This window comes from Aureobasidium pullulans, assembly GCF_000721785.1.
Source record: "Aureobasidium pullulans EXF-150 unplaced genomic scaffold scaffold_47, whole genome shotgun sequence".
Taxonomy (NCBI): Eukaryota; Fungi; Ascomycota; class Dothideomycetes; order Dothideales; family Saccotheciaceae; genus Aureobasidium; species Aureobasidium pullulans.
In genome coordinates this window covers 36,093-53,256 of record NW_021941067.1, presented here as the reverse complement: position 1 = coordinate 53,256, position 17,164 = coordinate 36,093, and the positions used below count along the sequence as shown (strand labels likewise).

The 17,164-nt window shown below is 50.6% G+C and overlaps 7 protein-coding genes across 7 annotated transcripts; all 7 read right to left on the bottom strand.

The window, feature by feature from the left end:
* Positions 1-92: 92 nt before the first annotated feature.
* M438DRAFT_171875 (uncharacterized protein) lies at positions 93-1,044 on the bottom strand. Its single transcript, XM_029899130.1, has one exon. It carries the CDS (start codon positions 797-799, stop codon positions 236-238), a length of 564 nt encoding a protein of 187 aa, XP_029754734.1. The 5' UTR covers positions 800-1,044; the 3' UTR covers positions 93-235.
* Positions 1,045-2,029: 985 nt separating this feature from the next.
* M438DRAFT_350355 (uncharacterized protein) lies at positions 2,030-2,904 on the bottom strand. Its single transcript, XM_029906610.1, has 2 exons — positions 2,603-2,904; positions 2,030-2,550 (listed from the first exon to the last, which is right to left on the bottom strand). The coding sequence occupies exon 2, from the start codon at positions 2,530-2,532 to the stop codon at positions 2,053-2,055; it is 480 nt and encodes a 159-aa protein (XP_029754733.1). The 5' UTR covers positions 2,533-2,550; positions 2,603-2,904; the 3' UTR covers positions 2,030-2,052.
* Positions 2,905-3,896: 992 nt separating this feature from the next.
* On the bottom strand, positions 3,897-6,000 carry M438DRAFT_340560 (uncharacterized protein; the record flags this gene model as incomplete). The annotated part of the gene is made up of 3 exons (XM_029904330.1): positions 3,897-4,497; positions 4,551-5,491; positions 5,542-6,000. 3 exons carry the CDS (start codon positions 5,998-6,000, stop codon positions 3,897-3,899), a joined length of 2,001 nt encoding a protein of 666 aa, XP_029754732.1.
* Positions 6,001-6,426: 426 nt separating this feature from the next.
* Positions 6,427-8,278, bottom strand: M438DRAFT_340559 (cation efflux protein; the record flags this gene model as incomplete). Its single annotated transcript, XM_029904329.1, has 4 exons — positions 6,427-7,902; positions 7,956-8,042; positions 8,099-8,145; positions 8,200-8,278. The coding sequence occupies 4 exons, from the start codon at positions 8,276-8,278 to the stop codon at positions 6,427-6,429; spliced, it is 1,689 nt and encodes a 562-aa protein (XP_029754731.1).
* Positions 8,279-9,126: 848 nt separating this feature from the next.
* Positions 9,127-12,211, bottom strand: M438DRAFT_329698 (acyl-CoA synthetase/AMP-acid ligase-like protein II). Its single transcript, XM_029903261.1, has 8 exons — positions 11,735-12,211; positions 11,537-11,607; positions 11,337-11,484; positions 11,241-11,276; positions 10,820-11,187; positions 10,654-10,764; positions 9,691-10,591; positions 9,127-9,641 (listed from the first exon to the last, which is right to left on the bottom strand). Exons 1-8 carry the CDS (start codon positions 11,876-11,878, stop codon positions 9,573-9,575), a joined length of 1,848 nt encoding a protein of 615 aa, XP_029754730.1. The 5' UTR covers positions 11,879-12,211; the 3' UTR covers positions 9,127-9,572.
* Positions 12,212-12,372: 161 nt separating this feature from the next.
* Positions 12,373-14,731, bottom strand: M438DRAFT_350351 (Pkinase-domain-containing protein). The gene is made up of 6 exons (XM_029906609.1): positions 14,013-14,731; positions 13,722-13,942; positions 13,441-13,666; positions 13,252-13,314; positions 13,092-13,197; positions 12,373-13,036 (listed from the first exon to the last, which is right to left on the bottom strand). Exons 1-6 carry the CDS (start codon positions 14,278-14,280, stop codon positions 12,715-12,717), a joined length of 1,206 nt encoding a protein of 401 aa, XP_029754729.1. The 5' UTR covers positions 14,281-14,731; the 3' UTR covers positions 12,373-12,714.
* An 823-nt stretch (positions 14,732-15,554) lies between these two features.
* Positions 15,555-16,681, bottom strand: M438DRAFT_378818 (high osmolarity signaling protein sho1; the record flags this gene model as incomplete). The annotated part of the gene is made up of 4 exons (XM_029908852.1): positions 15,555-16,082; positions 16,142-16,264; positions 16,321-16,476; positions 16,538-16,681. The coding sequence occupies 4 exons, from the start codon at positions 16,679-16,681 to the stop codon at positions 15,555-15,557; spliced, it is 951 nt and encodes a 316-aa protein (XP_029754728.1).
* Between the last annotated feature and the right edge of the window lie 483 nt (positions 16,682-17,164).

Here is a 17,164-nt window from a genome sequence, read left to right as displayed (position 1 = left end):
ATGATCAGGAAACAGAAGAGTGCTTGCAGTGCAGTGAAAGTGGCCTTCATTGTAGTGATTCAAAGGTTACTGACGTAGCAGTCTCCCCTGCTCCAACATAAAACACATCAAACGGTCCTTCAGCGCACTTTCAACTGCATCCGGTTCATACGAACGTATGGCCACTGCTCCAGACAAGCAAACTGCTTCGACACCGCTGTCTGCTCTCGAAGACTCAAAGGACTCAGTTACCAGGTCAATGACCCCACAAAACGTCCTGCCTTATCTCTCCATAGGCGAGCATTCTCTGTCTGAGCACTATGCTGCGACTCAAGTGTAGATATTCTGGAGATACGTCCTCCTGGGGCCCCTCTTCTGAGCACATGAATGATGGCAACATCTTGCAAGATGTCATTGTAGGTATATTTGACCTCTCGCTGTTCGTGAAAGAGTGTGAGGGGGTATTGTCATACATTGACCTGGTATCCACTGTCCGTTGTTCGGCTCTGGGTACACCCAGATTTAGGACCTGATTTAGCCCATCGAAGTTCAATCTGGTGCGACCTTCTTGTTGCCCTTGATCTTGGTCTATGCAGGGGTTTGCTGGTGATAAGCGTAATTGTTCTGAGGGAACGGCGTGGGTTTGTAGCGGCGAGCCAGCAGTGCTGCAGACTTTGGTGGGTTCGCGTGCTTGACGCCAATCCAGTCGTAACTCAGGTTGATCTTCATCCCGAGCTGATACAGCATATGGATGTGGTTTCTCAATTTCGTCAACAGCAAGGACAGTCTGCAAAGGAATTTCACTTGACTCTACCGTCATTTCCAAGTCATGAGGATGAGCAGAATGAGATTATTCGATGGGGTCTTTTATCTGTCTTGTTCTTTTACTCATCTTGAACCTTAAGATGTAAGGAAAGTCAATTTGTTGCCGGAATACTGTTCTGGCTCAGAAGGTTACGATATTAGCAGCTCTATTGGCTCACTAGCGGCATTCAAACTCACTGACCAGTTCAAACCATGACTGAGTACCGAAACAAAAGTGAGGCACTGAACAGTCAAGGCCAAACTTCTACAAGAGTATGATTAAGAAGGAAGAACAACTCACCAACGAAGAGCTGATATACATGTCACTGGACGTGGAGTTCACAAAGTCGTATGGCGTCTGTGGAGACAGAATGTCGAAAGAGATGCCATCATGCCAATTGTCAGAGAAAGGCAGAACAGAGGTCCATGAACACCCCTGCCCTTGAACCAACGACCCATGTACCAGCTCCGTATGTCTTTATTCCTTGAATGGTAGCATGGTGACTTAACAGCCACAGCGATCTGGCAAGAGATCAACCCCTGCATCGGATTTCAAGCACATTATCAAACTATTACTGCATTGAGACTCTCGTGATTTGACGTCTCGTGATATACCACAAAACAATCGAACGGTCTGTTCGCCCGAGACCTCTGGAAAGAAAACGCAGGGAAGAAAGTGGTTCTTGCACCATCGATTGAGCAATTCTTTGAAAGACAAAAGAAGGATCTGTATGGTGGGCAAGAGGATGCCACGGATTGATGGAATGCCACCCATGGATCAGTAAGAGTCGCAATCTTAGAAACGAAGAGGAACTATTTCGGATACAATGGCGGAGCCGAACACACCAGGGATGATGCGGTGAGTAGTTCCTTCTGCGGGGGTGAGTCCATTCCGTTCTGCTGCTTTACATCTTAGAAGCAGCATCTGAAGATTTTGTCACTTGATCTTAGGGAGAAAGTGCAGGGTTTCATCCATATGCAGAGCTGAAATTCGCATTACGCTCGGTGTAATTGTACATCTCGATTGCTGCCTAGAAGTACCGTCTATGATACATGTTTTTCCTCCCTCCTATCATTCGCGGCAATGGCGAGTACAAAATCAAGCAAAAGTGTATGCGGCTTGGGCCTTCCGATTTGATATCAATGCACCCTCAACTATAAACAGTAGAGTGCAGGTGAAAGTAGAAGCAAGAGCAACGCTCGCGGGAGTACCGTAGTACTCCTTGTGAGAATCTGACGATGTTGTGATATTGTGACCAAGCAACAGCATTAGTCGATTGTGGCGAAGAAGGCTTGAACTTCGCCATAGATACTGTACAGAGCAGATTCATCACCTGTTCTGACGGCCTGTATCATCCTCCTCTTAAAATCGATCATTTTTGGAAGCTCAAACACACGCATGGAACGCTCTTGGGCGATCTGAGCGCACATGCGGCCATAATCGTTTGCCAAATTCTCTCTGGCGGATCTGGTCATGCTTGATCTGTCTTCGCTGGGTGCATTGGATGGCGCGGACGGATGGGTAGTGGGTGGAGTGATGTATGGGACGGTGTGTGCGAGGAGTACCGGAGACTCCAATCGTTCCTTTTTAACGCGAGGTGACTCGTCTTCCTCCGTCAAATCAAGAATCACGCAACCCCTTTTCCGTGACTGCGGTATGTGGTCTGGCAACGGGACTGGGAGAGACGGCACTGCCACTCGGATGGCAGATCCCTGCGGTAGACTACTTTGGCTGGAGCGCAAGGACATGCGTGGTGTCACGGGAGCCTGTCAATAGGGTTAGCATATGTGTTCTATGAAGTGTTGGACACTTTCCCACCTTTGTAACTTCTGGTTCCACCGAGTCAAAATCAGTCAAGCTAGAGTCATCTCCAGAGTCGTTGGGGTAGGAGGCGTCGAAGTCGCCGTCAGGAGTTCTAGGATCGGATGAGTCCCTTGGTATACTCTTACTTCGATAAGGAAGGGGCACTGGTCGAGTTGTGCATATGTGGCTTGAGTGGAGACTGAGTGTACGCGAAAGACTTCCGTCTGTCTTCTGGAAGAAATGATAACCATTACCGCTGTGCCAGACAAGCGCCACCATCTTCTCTCCTTTCAGGTAGAAGGTGTATGCCAGAAGACATGCTTTGACGACATTACCCGGTGGTATCGTCACGGGAATGAAGTCGAGAGTAAGAGCTTCGCATGCTCCATTTTCCTTTCTGCAAGCGGTGCAGCAGACTTCTCTGATGGGGAGGTTCCCAGACTCATCCTCCTGCCATTTGCCGTTGTCGGAGGTTGGCATAAGAAAGCGAGGGAAAGCATTGTTCGTCTTGCTCAAAACATTGGCGCGGCAGAGGCCAACCATCTCCTGGAAGCTGGGGAACACACCAAGGTATTTTTTCCCAGGACTGTCTCGATAGCCGACCCAGATATTCGAGCTCTCTGTGTGAAAGGGTGTGCCTTGGAAACTTGATTGTGGATTTGAGCCATGTTTTCCAGGCTCGTTGGCGGGCGAAACACAATGGAATGTGGGCTTTGGGAGCTTTGGCCTTTTACACGGCATTGTCGACGTGTAAGAAAGAGCTGTGCTGAAGTGTTTGTGACTGGCTGAAGGTTAGTAAAGCGCGCGATGAAGTGATGAGGTGGAGTGCGCGTAGTAGGTGAGAAAGCAGGCTTACTTGTGGTTACATTCGTGACGAGTCCAGCAGTCGAGTGAAGCCGTGAGGTCACTCCGATGTTCGAGTCGAAGCTTGTTGTTTCCAGGTTGGTTGTGGAGTTTTAAGCAGCGGGAAGATGGTGATTTTAGCAAACAAAAAGTGGGAAGCTGCAGGTCAGATGTTGTACCACGACGAAATCTTGACAACCCGCTTAATCAAGAAAGCGCCTCCCCGTTTGACTTGTCACTTTTTGTTCATAGCACTTCCCGATTTCAGGTTTCAGTTGGAGAAACACACTTGCTTGAGAATCTACGTGCATAACCATCATCCATCCTCCATCTCTGCGACACTCCCATCACCATCTGTCTACCCCCTTTTACCAGCGTTTATCTGTAATACTGTGTCGACTCGAAAACTCTCCACTCTTGTACTGTACTGTATATCTTCTTCGCGATTTCAGGGCATTTTCACAGGCTAACCGTGATGAGCGATCAGGTACACCTTCAATTCCATCCTCAGCTCCCTCACACGTGCCATATCGCCAGCAATAAGAGGCGCCTTCAACAGAAGCGCCATGGTCTCCACCTCGTCGTCATCCTGTGCGCTGGGATATTTGATGTAGGTATCATGCAATAGACTGGACAGTGCTTTCTTCATCGCGGCCTCGTTACTGGATCCGTCAGCCTCTGTCGAGAACATGTTGGTCTTGTTTGATGGAGCCAATGCGGTCGTCGGAACTGTTGCGACTGGAGAAGGATCATTCGCAGATGACACGGTCTCGGTAGAGCGATGATCGGGTAAAGGTCCGTCAGACACTGGGGTGGCTGGGTACTCCGGAACGCTGAGGTTTACAGGGGTTCTTGGTGCGTGTGATGGAGAAGACTTGATCATGATAGCAGGGCAGGATACAGTCTTGTCGCCTTCAGAGTTGCCGCTACTCTCCAAGACAGTTGCCGTGAGGTTCTCGATCGACTCGCGAACCGTGGGCTCAGTGGTTTTCTGGGAATCAGACCGAGCACTTCGACGGCTATTGAGCTGCTGCGTGAGCTTTCCGTACATGGTTTCGATAACAAAACTACAGCTGTCAGCGAATGCATTTTATCAATGGATCACCAAGGACAAACTTACTCATCGGCAGAGCTAATGCCACCCGCAGACCCTCCAACCGTCTCTCTGATGCGAGCCATGAAATCGTCGCGAGCAACCCCTCCGTCGAACTCCAACAGAATGATGCCGCCGGTGATATCATCGTCCGTCTCGTTGATGTCGTGGGTTGTGCTCTGGCTTAGAATCACCTTGAAAGAGCTCTGGCGGCTGAACAGGACGTACGGTGCATGGTTCTTGGTTATCTTGAATGAAAGACCATTGATTGGATCGATTAGTGGTTCTTGCCCAAACTCGATTGTGAAACAATTGGTTCGGTACTGCAAACTGTAACCTTCTCCTGTGAGGTGATAGGCAAGCATGCATACCTCTTTGACATGCATCAGTGAGCGATCGGGCTTCTGTGTCTTGTTGGTGATTTGGCCCGACTGCCCAAGGGGTGTCTTGGACAAGGGCCTAGAAACGAGCTGTTTCGACACAGTCTTGGAAGTCGTCGAGGTTTCGGAACAGACTTTCGTGCCGCTCTGGTGTTTCTTACGCATCGAGTCGATTGGTTCCACAAGAGGGCGTTTCTTGGAGTGAAGCTTGGAGGAAGCTTCATCTTGACCACTCGTAACCTGTTTGTCCAAGCCACCACCCACGGCGAGCGAACGTGCCTTCTGCATAAGCTTCAGGGGCACGTCGTCAGGATCATCGAGGTCGACTCCCTTTTGTCTGCTGAGAGCGACTTCGCGTACCGACAAACCCTTCTTAGGCGAGCCCAATGTGCCAATATCGGTGCTGTGAGCCGACCTGGGACTCTTGAATACAGATACGTTTCCCTTGGAGAGACCATAGGATTCATGATAGCCGCCGGCGGCCTTCCAGAAGTGATACTCGCCGTTCATCTGGCGATGTAAGATGGCGAAGAGCTTCTGCAGTCCAGTCTCCTTGGACAGACGGACATAGAAGGGATAGATTATGACCTGATATAATGTCAGCATGATGCTCGGGCGTCAGCATGAGAGTAACTCACATCTCCCACCAGCTCAAACGACAACTTTTCCAATCGAGAAGGCTTCTCATACTCGACAAAAGGGCTCTGCGAAGTAGGAGAACAACTCTCACCACAACATCTCAAACGCAAGTTCTGCAGCCTCTCATCCTTGGCGATGGTGTCCGGGAGAGGGAATCGCGGATCGCCGGTGAGGAAGCGCGCCAGCAGTTCAGTGTAGCTAGGGTGTGGCCAGACGCGATTACTGAGGTGGTCAAAATCACCGATCCATGTCTCGAGGTCGAAGGGCATGGTGCGGAGAGGGCGCAGGCGATCTGAGCCATGGTTGTAGGCTTGCTCGGCTGGCGCGAAGCAGATGTGATGGCGAGTACGCTGGGTGTCGTGCTGGGGACTTGAGACCAAGGCTGGTTGAGCCATCTTAACGATCTCAACGACCTCATCGTCGGTGGCAGCTGAGATGTGCTTGCGGACAGGCACCATTGTATCGGTTTATAGGGATTGCAAAGGTAGTGAAGCTTTGAATGGAACAAAGAAACAGGGATGGGACTCGCAGTGAGGGGAGGTCGGTCTGACCAAAAGTTGCGAGCAGTGAGCTGTGAAGGAAAGGTGAAGGAAAAGTGAAGGAAAAGTGAAATAACTCTTCAATCAAACCATGTCAAGAAACAAGATGAGAACAGTGACGGGAGAACTCTCTTCTTGAATTACAAAACGTGTAAAATAGGATAGTGATGTACGAAACAACAATTCTAATGCAATGCATCCTGACCCAATTCAATAAGGACATTAAGCGGTACCCAATATGACGATCCAGCTCGCCTGCTAGCATCAATGGGAGCCTTTTGAAGGACGAGAAAATAATCTAGAAAAGGGCTTAGAAGCAAAGTGCAAAATATGTCGTGGCCACTTCTAATGGCTGTGACCGTGGTCGTGATCATGGTCGTGGTCATGATCGTGTGCACCTTCCGACGCAGCCTCAGTCGAAGCAGGAGCACAGCAGCTCTTGCCATTGCATGCATCGTCACAGTCGAGCAAGCAGGCATCTGCAGCAGCGCGGAGACTGTTGGCATTGCTGGCTTGCCTGTCCAATGTCTTACGAGAAGAGGCTCCGTCGCCAGCGAAATGAGTCTCGTCGGTAAGGGGTGCAGAGTGGTCGTGCTCGGGGTCGAGGCAGAATTCGGGCTGGATGGTAGAAGAGTGGATGCCATACTCGTGGAGGCAATCGCGGATAGCACGAGCAAGCTCCATGTATCTTGCAGAACCCTCACCCTTGAAGTCAAAGTCGACCTGAACATGCAAACTTGCGACAAGCTTGGTGTCGCTCAACTGCCACACGTGGAGGTGGTGGGCACTAACAATACCGGGGAGTTCCTCGATATCCTCCTTAATATCGTCGATGCTCAGACCAGCGGGAACAGCCTGGAGAAGAATGCGAGATGCGGCAAGACAAAGAGGAATGGCGGAGGCGAGAATAATGCAGGTAATAATCAGGGAAATACCAGGATCGGTGTAGAAGCGCCATGAGTAGTCGGTAAGCCAGATGAACAGAGCCGAGCCAATGACACCGATGTTTCCAAGAGCATCGCCCATGACGTGAAGGAAGACACCGCGCATGTTGAGGTCGTCGTGAGAGTGGCCGTGACCACCGCCACCGCTCGATGGCTCCTTGGGTTGTCTGTGCTTGTGTTGCTTGTGGTCGATGGGCTTTGACTTTTGGATACTACCATAGCCGTTGGCGCCACCCTTAGTGAGAAGCTGCTGCTGTGGTGTCTCGTCGGCGTTGTCGTCCTCGGCTGCAGACTCCTCAGTGGTCTCGCCCGATTCGATGTCCTGGAGTCTGCTAGTCTCGATGATGGAACGGCGGAAGGATGAAGGGTTGACTGGCACATCTTCGACGGAGTAAGCTCTTGAACGAGAGCGGCTGCTGTGCTTTGACTTTTGACGGCGGTGGCCGGACTGGGGAGCTTCGACGTCTTCATTGGATCCAGAGCCGCTCGCTGCGGTCTTGTTGGTCTTGGGCCAGTTGGCGACTCTGCTCTGGGGCAGGACATCGGCGACATTTCCAGATTCATCAGCGACATCAGCATCTTCGTCCTGGGCAGCACGGCCTTCTTCGGCATCGTTGATTGCGTCGGTGCCATGGGAGTGGCTGTGTCCGTGGGAGTGTCCGCCGTGGCTGTGGCCACCATGGCCGTGGTCGTGGAAAAGGAAAAGGCCGACAATGTTGGAGGCGAGACCGAGACATCCTACAATCAGAACAAACTTAGGGTTGCTGACTTCTTGTGGCTCAACGAAACGCTGGATGGCCTCGAGGAAGATGGAAAGGCATAAGGCGACAAGGAAGACACCGTTGACAAGGGCTCCTAGGGTTTCGGCGCGTTGCCACTGACGGGGCATGAGTATGTGAGGTAAAAACGTAGAAGAGGGTGTGTACGTACGCCGTAGGTGTACATCTTAGAGGTTGTCTCCTTGTTGGCGACCTTGACGGCCCAGAGACCGACGAGTAGGGAGATGACATCGTTCAGCTAGTGGTTTGTGTAAGTCTTTTGGAAGCTGCGATGCAGGAGAAGGAGCGACTCACCATGTGGAACGAGTCTGCTACGAGGGCAAGAGAGTGGACGGCATAGCCTGCGGGATCGTCAGTAATTGTCGCGCGACCTCAAAATGGCCGGGTAGACTGACCGGTGATAAGTTCGATAAGGAAGAAGACGGTGTCAATCGCTAGGAGGATGCATATCCTCGTCGATTTTGACAGACCCATGATGGCTGCTATTTGTGATTGCTAGAGGAGAGAAAGTCGCCGCGAACTTTCAAGACGTGCGGCGTCGCGCGTTTAAGTAAATGACGAAAGGCAAGCTTTGTAGCAATTGCGAGATCGGTCCTCTCTGCTTAAAGCTCGTCTCTTCCTACAGACAATTCACAGAGAGTGGCACTACAAGAATCCTTCGACATGAATCCCAAAGCTTGTCGCTTTTTTACTTTCGCCTGTCGACCTGTCGAGCTGCTTCGATTCGCCTTGTCACCGCGGTATTATAAAGCCGCCGAATCTTTAATGGCATGGTTGCCAAGCCCTGTCAGCTAGAGCCCTCAACATGGGGATTTCAGGTGCTGTGTTTCCCATCTAATCTACATCCTGGTATTCTCGCATGTGCTTGTTCATCAAGACATGCCTGCAGCTGGTACGATTATGTTGTCACGGTGCTGTTGTCACTGCTGGAGCACTAAGTTGGACGTGCCATACGAGGCAAGTATTTAGAGGCTTACTCTAATGGAAGGAAAAAAATTCCGAACTCGATCACAACAACCCACTCAACGGTTACTTGCGGCCTCCAGTATGACAACAAATCGACAGAGTCATGTCCACATGAGCCGCTACGGAAGACAAAAGATGCATAACCTGCGAGTGGGTTGATTCGAGGTAAGATATTGTAAGTAGAAGCTGTTAGCAAGGAGATCTTGTTAGGCTTCTTACCGTTGTCCAATGGCTCAAGTTTCTTAATGTCCAAATTAGCGTTTGCAAGAGCAGGCACATAAACAGACATTTCCCTGTTTTTCACCCAGTGAAACTTTCTTCACTCGTGATAACATGATCAGATGTAAGGGCTTATACATTCATTCCTTTTGCACATGGTTTACCTCACCTTTCCACCCCTTGCTTCTGTTACAGCGCAGTATTTAAACCTCTCGACCCTCGCTCATCCTTTCTTTCTTTTCTAAACGATGTTCACCTATTCGAAGGGACGGGCCGACGGAAAACAACTACAGCAATGGTGTTGTGTTATATCGTCTTGATGGTTTATCGCCGAGGAACAGTAGCATCGCTAACCGGGTACGAGACGGGAAGCCTCGTTTTTACGACTCTCGTTGACGCGACGAGAGAATTCAAAAGGCACACGGAACTGGAGCAGCATAAGGAAGAGGTGTGTGTGTCGTACAAAGTAGTGTCGAAATCATATGTTTCCTCGTCGATGTAATAAGGGGCTCGTTGCTTACGCTGCGTTACTTCCGTTCTGTTTACCAACTCTCGTCGACGCAAGAGGCAAGAGGCGATGACTTTACGGGTATAGACCTTGTCCTTCTTCAGTCAACCTCATGCCCGTCTCTCTCAACTTGAACTTCTGGATCTAATCATGGTTAGCTTCATCACGGGAAGACGTTGGACCCGATTCTTACCTTGCCGCTGGCCGTCTTGGGCCAGCCGTCAGCCCAGAATATGTACTTCGGCACCAGATGTGGACTCAGCGTCTCCTTGACCCAAGTCTTGATCTCCTTGGCCGTCTTCAACTTTTCTTCATCTCCTGCATTCATGTTCTTCGGCATGATGAATGCTGCGACCACTTCGCCGTACTTTGGATCTGGCAGGCCGACCACGCTGACGTCCGTCACAGAAGGCAGCGCGAGGATTGCGTTTTCGATCTCGAGAGGATGGATGTTCTCGCCACCGCGAATGATCAAGTCCTTAATGCGGCCAGTGATGCGCACGTAGCCGTCTTGATCCATGCTTGCTTCATCACCTGTGTACATCCATAGTTTTCCTTCTTCGTCGGGTCGAATCGCCTCTTGAGTACGTGCTTCGTCACCCCAGTAGCCCTTCATGACCAGATAACCTGCCACGGCAAGCTCGCCTCGTACACCAGGTGCTACGACTTTGCCATCTAGATCTACAACTTTGGCTTCCACGTGCGGGAGCAGTTTTCCTACTGTCTCAAGGCGTGCCCACATAGGGTCGTCGGTTGTCGTCATGGCACTGACTGGGCTCGTCTCTGTCATGCCATAGCAGATTGTCAATTGTGTCAGTCCAAGCACGTCATGAAGCTTTCGCATCAGAGCGGCGGGTATACTGCTTCCTGCCGCGATACCTGTACGTAGCTGGGAGAAGCCTTCGTATGGTACTGCGCCAGAAGCCAGTAGTTCGAGCTCACTGATGAACATGGTGGGTACGCCGTAGAGTGCCGTACATGCGTTCTCCTGTACTGCTCGAAGAGTGGCTTCGGCGTTGAATGACTCCGAAGGGAGGACTATCGCACTGCCGTGCGTGCTGGTGGCCATGTAGCCGAGAACGGCTCCGAAACAACTTTGCGGTCATCAGTCAGCTGTTCCAAACGACTGTAGAAGAACAGGTACTGTAAGGCTTACTGGAACAAAGGCGGCGGGCAGCAGACAATGTCTTTATGTGTCAAGAGCATCCTGTCACCAATACTCTTGCCATTATTGAGCACAGAACGATGCGTCAAACATGCCGCTTTGCTGTACAAACACAATCAGCATTCTGTCCGTTCCGACTGACAAGAGACGAACTCACGGCATACTCGTCGTCCCAGACGTGAACTGAATGTTAACAACTTCATCAGCATCCAACTCTTTCGGGGCCAATTTTCCACCCTCGCCATCTCTAAGCACATCTGTGTAACTGCTCAACGAGCCAAAAGCTGCAGTCTCCACTCTTCCAGCCGAGTTCTCAACCACAATGACTCGTTTGAGACTGGGTACTGCTTCTGACTCTAATTTTGATTTGTTCAGATCCGGCATTAGATGGGCCAGTAACGGCATGATTGATCGTGGTGCCTTGTATGGTAGGTTGATCTCGGATGAGATGATCAAATGTGAGGCTGCGAGGTGTGTCAAGGCAGACGTGATCTGTAGTGCGTTGAAAGCCGGATTTAATGGCACCTTAGAAATCAGGTTAATCTTGCTTCCGGTGACATAGAGCAATCTTGACTTACAAGCATGGCACCAAGTTTGAATAGCGCATATGTAGCCTAGTGGGTGTTAGCCTAGTCTTCTGAAATGCGTATGTTCGAAATCATTGGCGATCTTACAACACAATATTCCACTCCATTGCCCAGCATCACAGCAACCCGATCACCTTTCTGCACTCCTTGTTTTTCGAGTCCTCTTGCAAGAGCATCGCTCTGTATATCCAGATCGTGATAGGTCAATCTAGCGTTTTGATGACGGGATATCACGCTGGTTTGAGGTCAGTATACAGAAGATTAAATTAACATCCGATGATATTTACGCATTCCGATCGCCATGCTCGCTGACCACATCTCTGAAGTATTCGGGAATGGTTTGTTCGATCAATGGTGGCTGGGAAGAGGAGAGAAGTCAGCACACCTGATAATGCAGGAGCCTTCTATCGCTCTTTCCACAAGCAAAACGCAGATCTCTTGAGTCAAAAGTTCTCGAGGGAAGGTGCAAAGAAAACAAGACTTACCTCACTAGCCCCGCGATCTTGTGCTTGCGTCAAGATGCCACGGGTGATCTGGAGACTCTGACAAACTAAGCCTGGCCGTACGCATCGCAAAGCATATGGTCTGGCGGTCGATATCGAGATTTTGAGTGGTCGAAATAAGTGCATCCTGTCTTTGAATGTATAGATATCCGACAGTTCGTTTTGTAGTCCAAACAGTCAATGGGATCACGCGTCCGTAGTCTTTGCCTCTAGTATTCAATCCTAGGCTTGAGAGTTGTCTTGTGTTTGGGTGTAGTCCTTGCTCGAGGCCTCTTCCAGTAGTAGTCACCAGATCTTGCTATGAGTCCTGTGCTCCAATTCTGCTGAATCACCATGAGGCTTTTCAGATCATCTAGGAGCCTCCCTCCAAGAGTGGATATATGGCCGTGTTATTTGAATTGTGCTGATTGGCCGATTATGTATGAGTTTGGAAGTGGATCCGGGTTGACGGTAGGATACTGAATCGATCACAATCGTCCATGAGAGCAGCAAACGAAGATACAAAGTACTCGAGCATGTTGCAGGCATGCGCCGGAGAGGAACATAACCGATTGGGGAGGGGTAAGTATGCGGGGTGGTCCTTGTAGGGAGAGACCGCGGAATTAATCCGCACCGATCTGCTTTTACAGTCGTGGTTCTAGCGTTCTGACCTTGATAAACAATACCAACTGCACTCGAAGAGCTCGGTCAACCAAATATCCAACCAGCATGGCTCCTCTGGTCGTTCCCCTTTCGAAGTGTATGAGATGTAAATGGTAAAATAGTCATGAATACATATCTTCGCTGTCCCTTCGCTCTGGAGCAAGCAGAAAAAAGAATAGTAATTATCCAATAAGTAGAAGGAAAAAACAAGCGCAGAGCAAACGCAGAGTCGTGAAAAAGGAAGAATGGAAAGAGGAGCCAATGAGAATCGCAATAACAGGCTTCAACCCTTTCTCCACCTCGAAATGTCAAAGACTCTCTTAGAAATCCTTGAATGCGCTCTCGTACTTCTCCTTCATGTCTTTCGTGTATTGATCTTTGTGTAGGGGTTCTGGGTCGTATTCATCGAAGTTTCGCGTGTCGGCAGGTCCGCGTAGATGTGGTACGATGGGTCCTTGCATCTTGCGGTGGTACATGGCGTCCCAGTCGATGTCCTTGAACCAAGGATGTGCCTTGATGGCTGAAGCGCCACCCTTGATGTTGCCCAAGCGTTTTGATACGTCGACGGCGCAGAGCTGTGAAATTAGGTCGCGAGCGTCTGCGGACATGGCGGATGGGAAGCGGAGTTTGCCTTCGACAATTCTATGACTCGATCAGCACTGAAATGGTCAACTGTTTATTCTTAGTGTTGACATACTGTTCGTAGATTTTCATAGGGTTTTGGTCCCAGAACGGCGGTTGGCCGACCAGGAACTCGTAAATTAGGATGCCCAATGCCCACCAATCGACAGCTAGACCATGTCCTAAGAAAACGTCAGTATAGTGATCCAGCATTGAAAGGTCGAAAAATGACGTACCGGTGTTTCGGATGACTTCTGGCGCAAGATATTCTGGCGTACCGCACAACGTGTATGTCTCTCCTGTTCGCAGCCATCGTTAGCCAAACCGGTTCTTGCAGCACGACGTGGCTGGAAAAACCAAGGGTAAAAGCCGTTTGACGGGCTGTTACATGACGCGAGCGCCGGGATTGGGGTGGGTATACGCACTGTTCTCGACCTTCTTCGCGAAACCAAAATCGACGAGCTTAAGATGACCTTCTGCATCGATAAGTATGTTCTCCGGCTTGAGATCGCGGTATGCGACACCCTGGTGGTCGTGTAGGAACTCGAGGATCAGGACGATTTCGGCGGCGTAGAACTGTGACGTGGATTCGTTGAAACGGCGGGCGCGGCGCAAATAGCTAAAAACCTCACCACCAGGGCAATATTCCAACTATACCAGAAAGTCAGTCTGTGTGTAGCGGTTATTGGACTCTAGAGTGATTTACCAGCATGTATAGGGTGTCTTGGTCTTGGAAGCTGGCCACCATTGTCGTGATGAAGGGGTGGCCTGCTACAGAGGCTAGGACGTTGCGTTCGTTGCGGACATGCTCGACCTGCTTCAGACGAATGACATCGGTCTTGCGCAAAATCTTGAGAGCGAAGACTTTGTCGGCATCTTCTTTCTTCTGTGTGACGAGATTCGCAAGCCATACTCTTGCAAATGTGCCTGTGACGACCCACTTGGTCAGCGATTCTGCTCCGTTTTGACTGCGCGTGTTCAGGCTGCGGTCGCATACCAGTGCCGAGAGTCTTGACAAGGTCAAAGTCTTCGCGCCGTAAGACCTTCGAGCTGTGACCAACAGGCTTCGAGTTGGGCTCGACCAGGATCTGCTCATATTCCAGCGGCTGCTTGTGTGCTTCCCAAGCAAGGAGTCTGCTCTTTTCCTCTTCGCGGGCGCGATTGTTGGCCGAGGCTTCTGATCGGCTTTCCTTGCGGCCGTCCTTGTCTCTGCTGCTGCCGATGTGCAGCTTGGGCATGATGTGATGCATTGCTGCAGTCGCCATGGCCTATGGGCTTGTATTCCTTGTCGTGTGTAGATCGAGTTGAACAATGCCAACTCTTTGTTTTCGAGGCGGTCGAGGGGTCCGAGTTCGAGTTCGAGGAAATGGTGGTCTAGGCTTGAGCAGCTATAGTGTTATTGCGGGAAGCGGTCAAGTGACGTGAGATGCACAAGTCGTTTATTTCACTCGGCCATTACAGAGCTTCGTTCGAGTGGGCGAGCAATAGTGGGTATAAGATCGGAATTGAAGGGAAGAGAAAAAGAAGAGCCACTTGAGTCTGGCTAAGGGAAACAAGACTCTCAACCAAGTCTTTGCGCGGGGCTCGGTGAAGTCACTTCGAACTCGATCTCCAGCCCACCAGTGCAGGATTCCCCGTGCAGACGCAGCAGACCCATATCTGACCAAATCTCGCCGATCGCTCCGCCTGTCGCCAAAGAGACGTTGACGGCATGTCCGGCCAACCACCGAGTCGCGCGAAGGAAAGAACCACCGAGCGCTGCTTAGTTTCTTCTGCTTTGGCCTAAGCACCTGCCCATCTTGGGACCATGGCCGACGCCTTCTCCGCCTACCATGAGCTGTCGAACATGTTTGACTCGAGTCACTCGACCACCGAGGAGGGCCGATCTAAGACCAACCGTCTTTTACCTTGAGCTGAACTCAACCAGCATGCGGCGAACATGTGCAGCGGAACCTTTAAGCTCAACTAAAGAAGAAGCTTTTCTCTGCTACGCGGCGTGCTGCCAAAACGTGATCCCGTCAAGTTCAGAGATAGGGCATAAAGCAGCCACCAATGGATAAGACGAGTCATTCAGATGAGGCTGAATTCTACCTATTGAACCATACCATTCCCGTGAAAGCCGTTTATTGATCCATCCTTCGCTCGACCTTATCCTCCATCGCAAACTTAATTGAACAAACAGACTGAAACAAAGAGTATCGAATTTGATGTCGCATCCATCATCTTTTCATACTGGGACATTCCCAGTTCCTCCCAAAAAACACAACTCGCATATCTTCAATTGGGCCGTCGTCGCAAGAAAGAGATGAACAAGACTCGGGCGCCTGTGCCGGCACATTGAACAGAACAAAACAAGGAAACAATCCTCCCAGACGCCTGCCAATCCAGAAAATACACAGATTCAACATCAAAACATCAGAAAAAGGAGACTGCGGCCTAAACCACTGGTATCATGCGCAGGAAAAACATAAGGAGAGCAGAGGCAGACGCTCTTTTGGCAAAAGTGTCCAAACCAGAGTAAAAGGGAGGAACACAAGCTCTACAGCAGGATAAGGTAGTTGCTGGGTGCAATACCAGTGTCGCCGTTCTCTTTTTTGGCCTGCCACCATCTTCCGCTGACGTCGCTGATCTCCAGAACTTCGTGCTTGGAGAAGCTGATTTCGTTGGCATCGTCGGGGTTGGCCTCGTAGCTGTAAATAGCCTTTGCGCGGTAGGGGTATTCTGCGGGAGCTGCAGCGGTAGAGTTGGGTCGGTCCGTTGCTGCAGAATGAGGCGCAAGGTTGTTTGTTTGTCCGTAACGAGCACCGCTATCACGGTTGCTGTCCATTGCTCCCAATGCTCCTCCAGGGAAACCAGTAACGGGGGATGATGTCTCGAATCCGCTGAGCTGGGCAGAGGTGTACATTTGTGGCTGTTGCGAGACTGAAGTCTCGGGGCGGTAGCTGTTGTGCTGAGGCTGGCGGGAGATGCGCGATGGCACGCGACTGTCTCTGTGGAGTGCGAATGAATCGATAACGTTGCGGCTGGATGCGGTGGGCTGGGAACCATAGTAGAAGATCCAGACAATCTAGGAGAGCTGTGTCAGTAACATCCTTGCAGGTTCAGAGATGAACACGCGAGACGTACGGCGACCATTGACAGAAGGATGAAGCCGGCAGCAGCTGCTTCGTGAGCGCCATCAGAAGAGTAGACCAAGGAGTTAACCGAGGACGTAGTGAAGACGAGGCCTGCAGCCAGAAATCCGACGATCTGTGATTGATGAGCAAGAGTTACTGGCAGTAGGCGGAGAAGAAGCCTTTGCTTACAGCAACGTGATATGTGAAGACAGAGTCGGAAGCGACCGTCACTAGCACTCCAATGATGCAGAAGAACATGTAGACAAGAGCCCACCACGAGTAGTTGGGATATTGACCATGGATCTTGGAGATGACTGAAGCTACAAAGGCAATGAGCCAGGCGATCTGTACCATGTTAGTAAACCGGGTTCGATGAAAGAATTGCCAGGGTCCAATGTCGACATACAATTGCTATCGAAGAAGTCGCAAGGGCGAAAGGGTCGCCAATGATCTGACCGCAGCTGAATCTCGGTTTGCGCCCGCCGTAGACATCACGGCGACCGGCCTCCATTTTCTGCAAAGATGGCGAGCCGAGCGAGCTGTATGGCATGAAGATCCGAGAGAAGAGTGAACAATGCCGCTTTGTTTAGGACCGAGAGAGCAGGCGTGTGTCGGCGGCAACGGAAGGGACAGCGAATGAATACTCCGAACAACGTGTCAAGCTGTGACAGGCTTGTGAATTGTCTCGTGAAAGGAGCGACTCGTCAAGGAGATCAAAGTCTTGAAAAGGACGTGGCAGCGCAAGAGAAGGACGTTTGTGGGCGAGAACGAAACGGCTTGCGCGCGTATCTGGTGGTGGGCGGGGAAAGGAGAGACAACGGTAGGACAAGAGTCAACAGGAAAAAGGGTTCAAAGTTAGTAGAGCAACAAGAGCAGACGATAAACGAAGGGCGGTCTGCGTCTGTTGCAATTGGATGTGGTTGTCGTGGAAAGGACAGCCAAAGTCGATGCGACAAAGAGGAAAGACAGAAACGATGGAAGACCCGGCTTAACGTGGTTTCAAGGAGTCGACAACAGATGAAACACGTCGCCC

What these genes read in the sequence shown, in the direction of transcription:
- M438DRAFT_171875 (XM_029899130.1), bottom strand. Translation starts at nt 799, where the DNA reads ATGACGGTAGAGTCAAGTGAAATTCCTTTGCAGACTGTCCTTGCTGTT.
- M438DRAFT_350355 (XM_029906610.1), bottom strand. Translation starts at nt 2,532, where the DNA reads ATGTCCTTGCGCTCCAGCCAAAGTAGTCTACCGCAGGGATCTGCCATC.
- M438DRAFT_329698 (XM_029903261.1), bottom strand. Translation starts at nt 11,878, where the DNA reads ATGCACTTATTTCGACCACTCAAAATCTCGATATCGACCGCCAGACCA. An exon ending in GAGCATGGCGATCGGAATGC is followed by an intron (nt 11,485 to 11,536) that starts GTAAATATCATC and finishes ACCTCAAACCAG; the next exon opens with CGTGATATCCCGTCATCAAA. An exon ending in ATGGAGTGGAATATTGTGTT is followed by an intron (nt 11,277 to 11,336) that starts GTAAGATCGCCA and finishes AACACCCACTAG; the next exon opens with GCTACATATGCGCTATTCAA.
- M438DRAFT_350351 (XM_029906609.1), bottom strand. Translation starts at nt 14,280, where the DNA reads ATGGCGACTGCAGCAATGCATCACATCATGCCCAAGCTGCACATCGGC. An exon ending in AAGACACCCTATACATGCTG is followed by an intron (nt 13,667 to 13,721) that starts GTAAATCACTCT and finishes TTTCTGGTATAG; the next exon opens with TTGGAATATTGCCCTGGTGG. An exon ending in CGCGAAGAAGGTCGAGAACA is followed by an intron (nt 13,315 to 13,440) that starts GTGCGTATACCC and finishes GGCTGCGAACAG; the next exon opens with GAGAGACATACACGTTGTGC.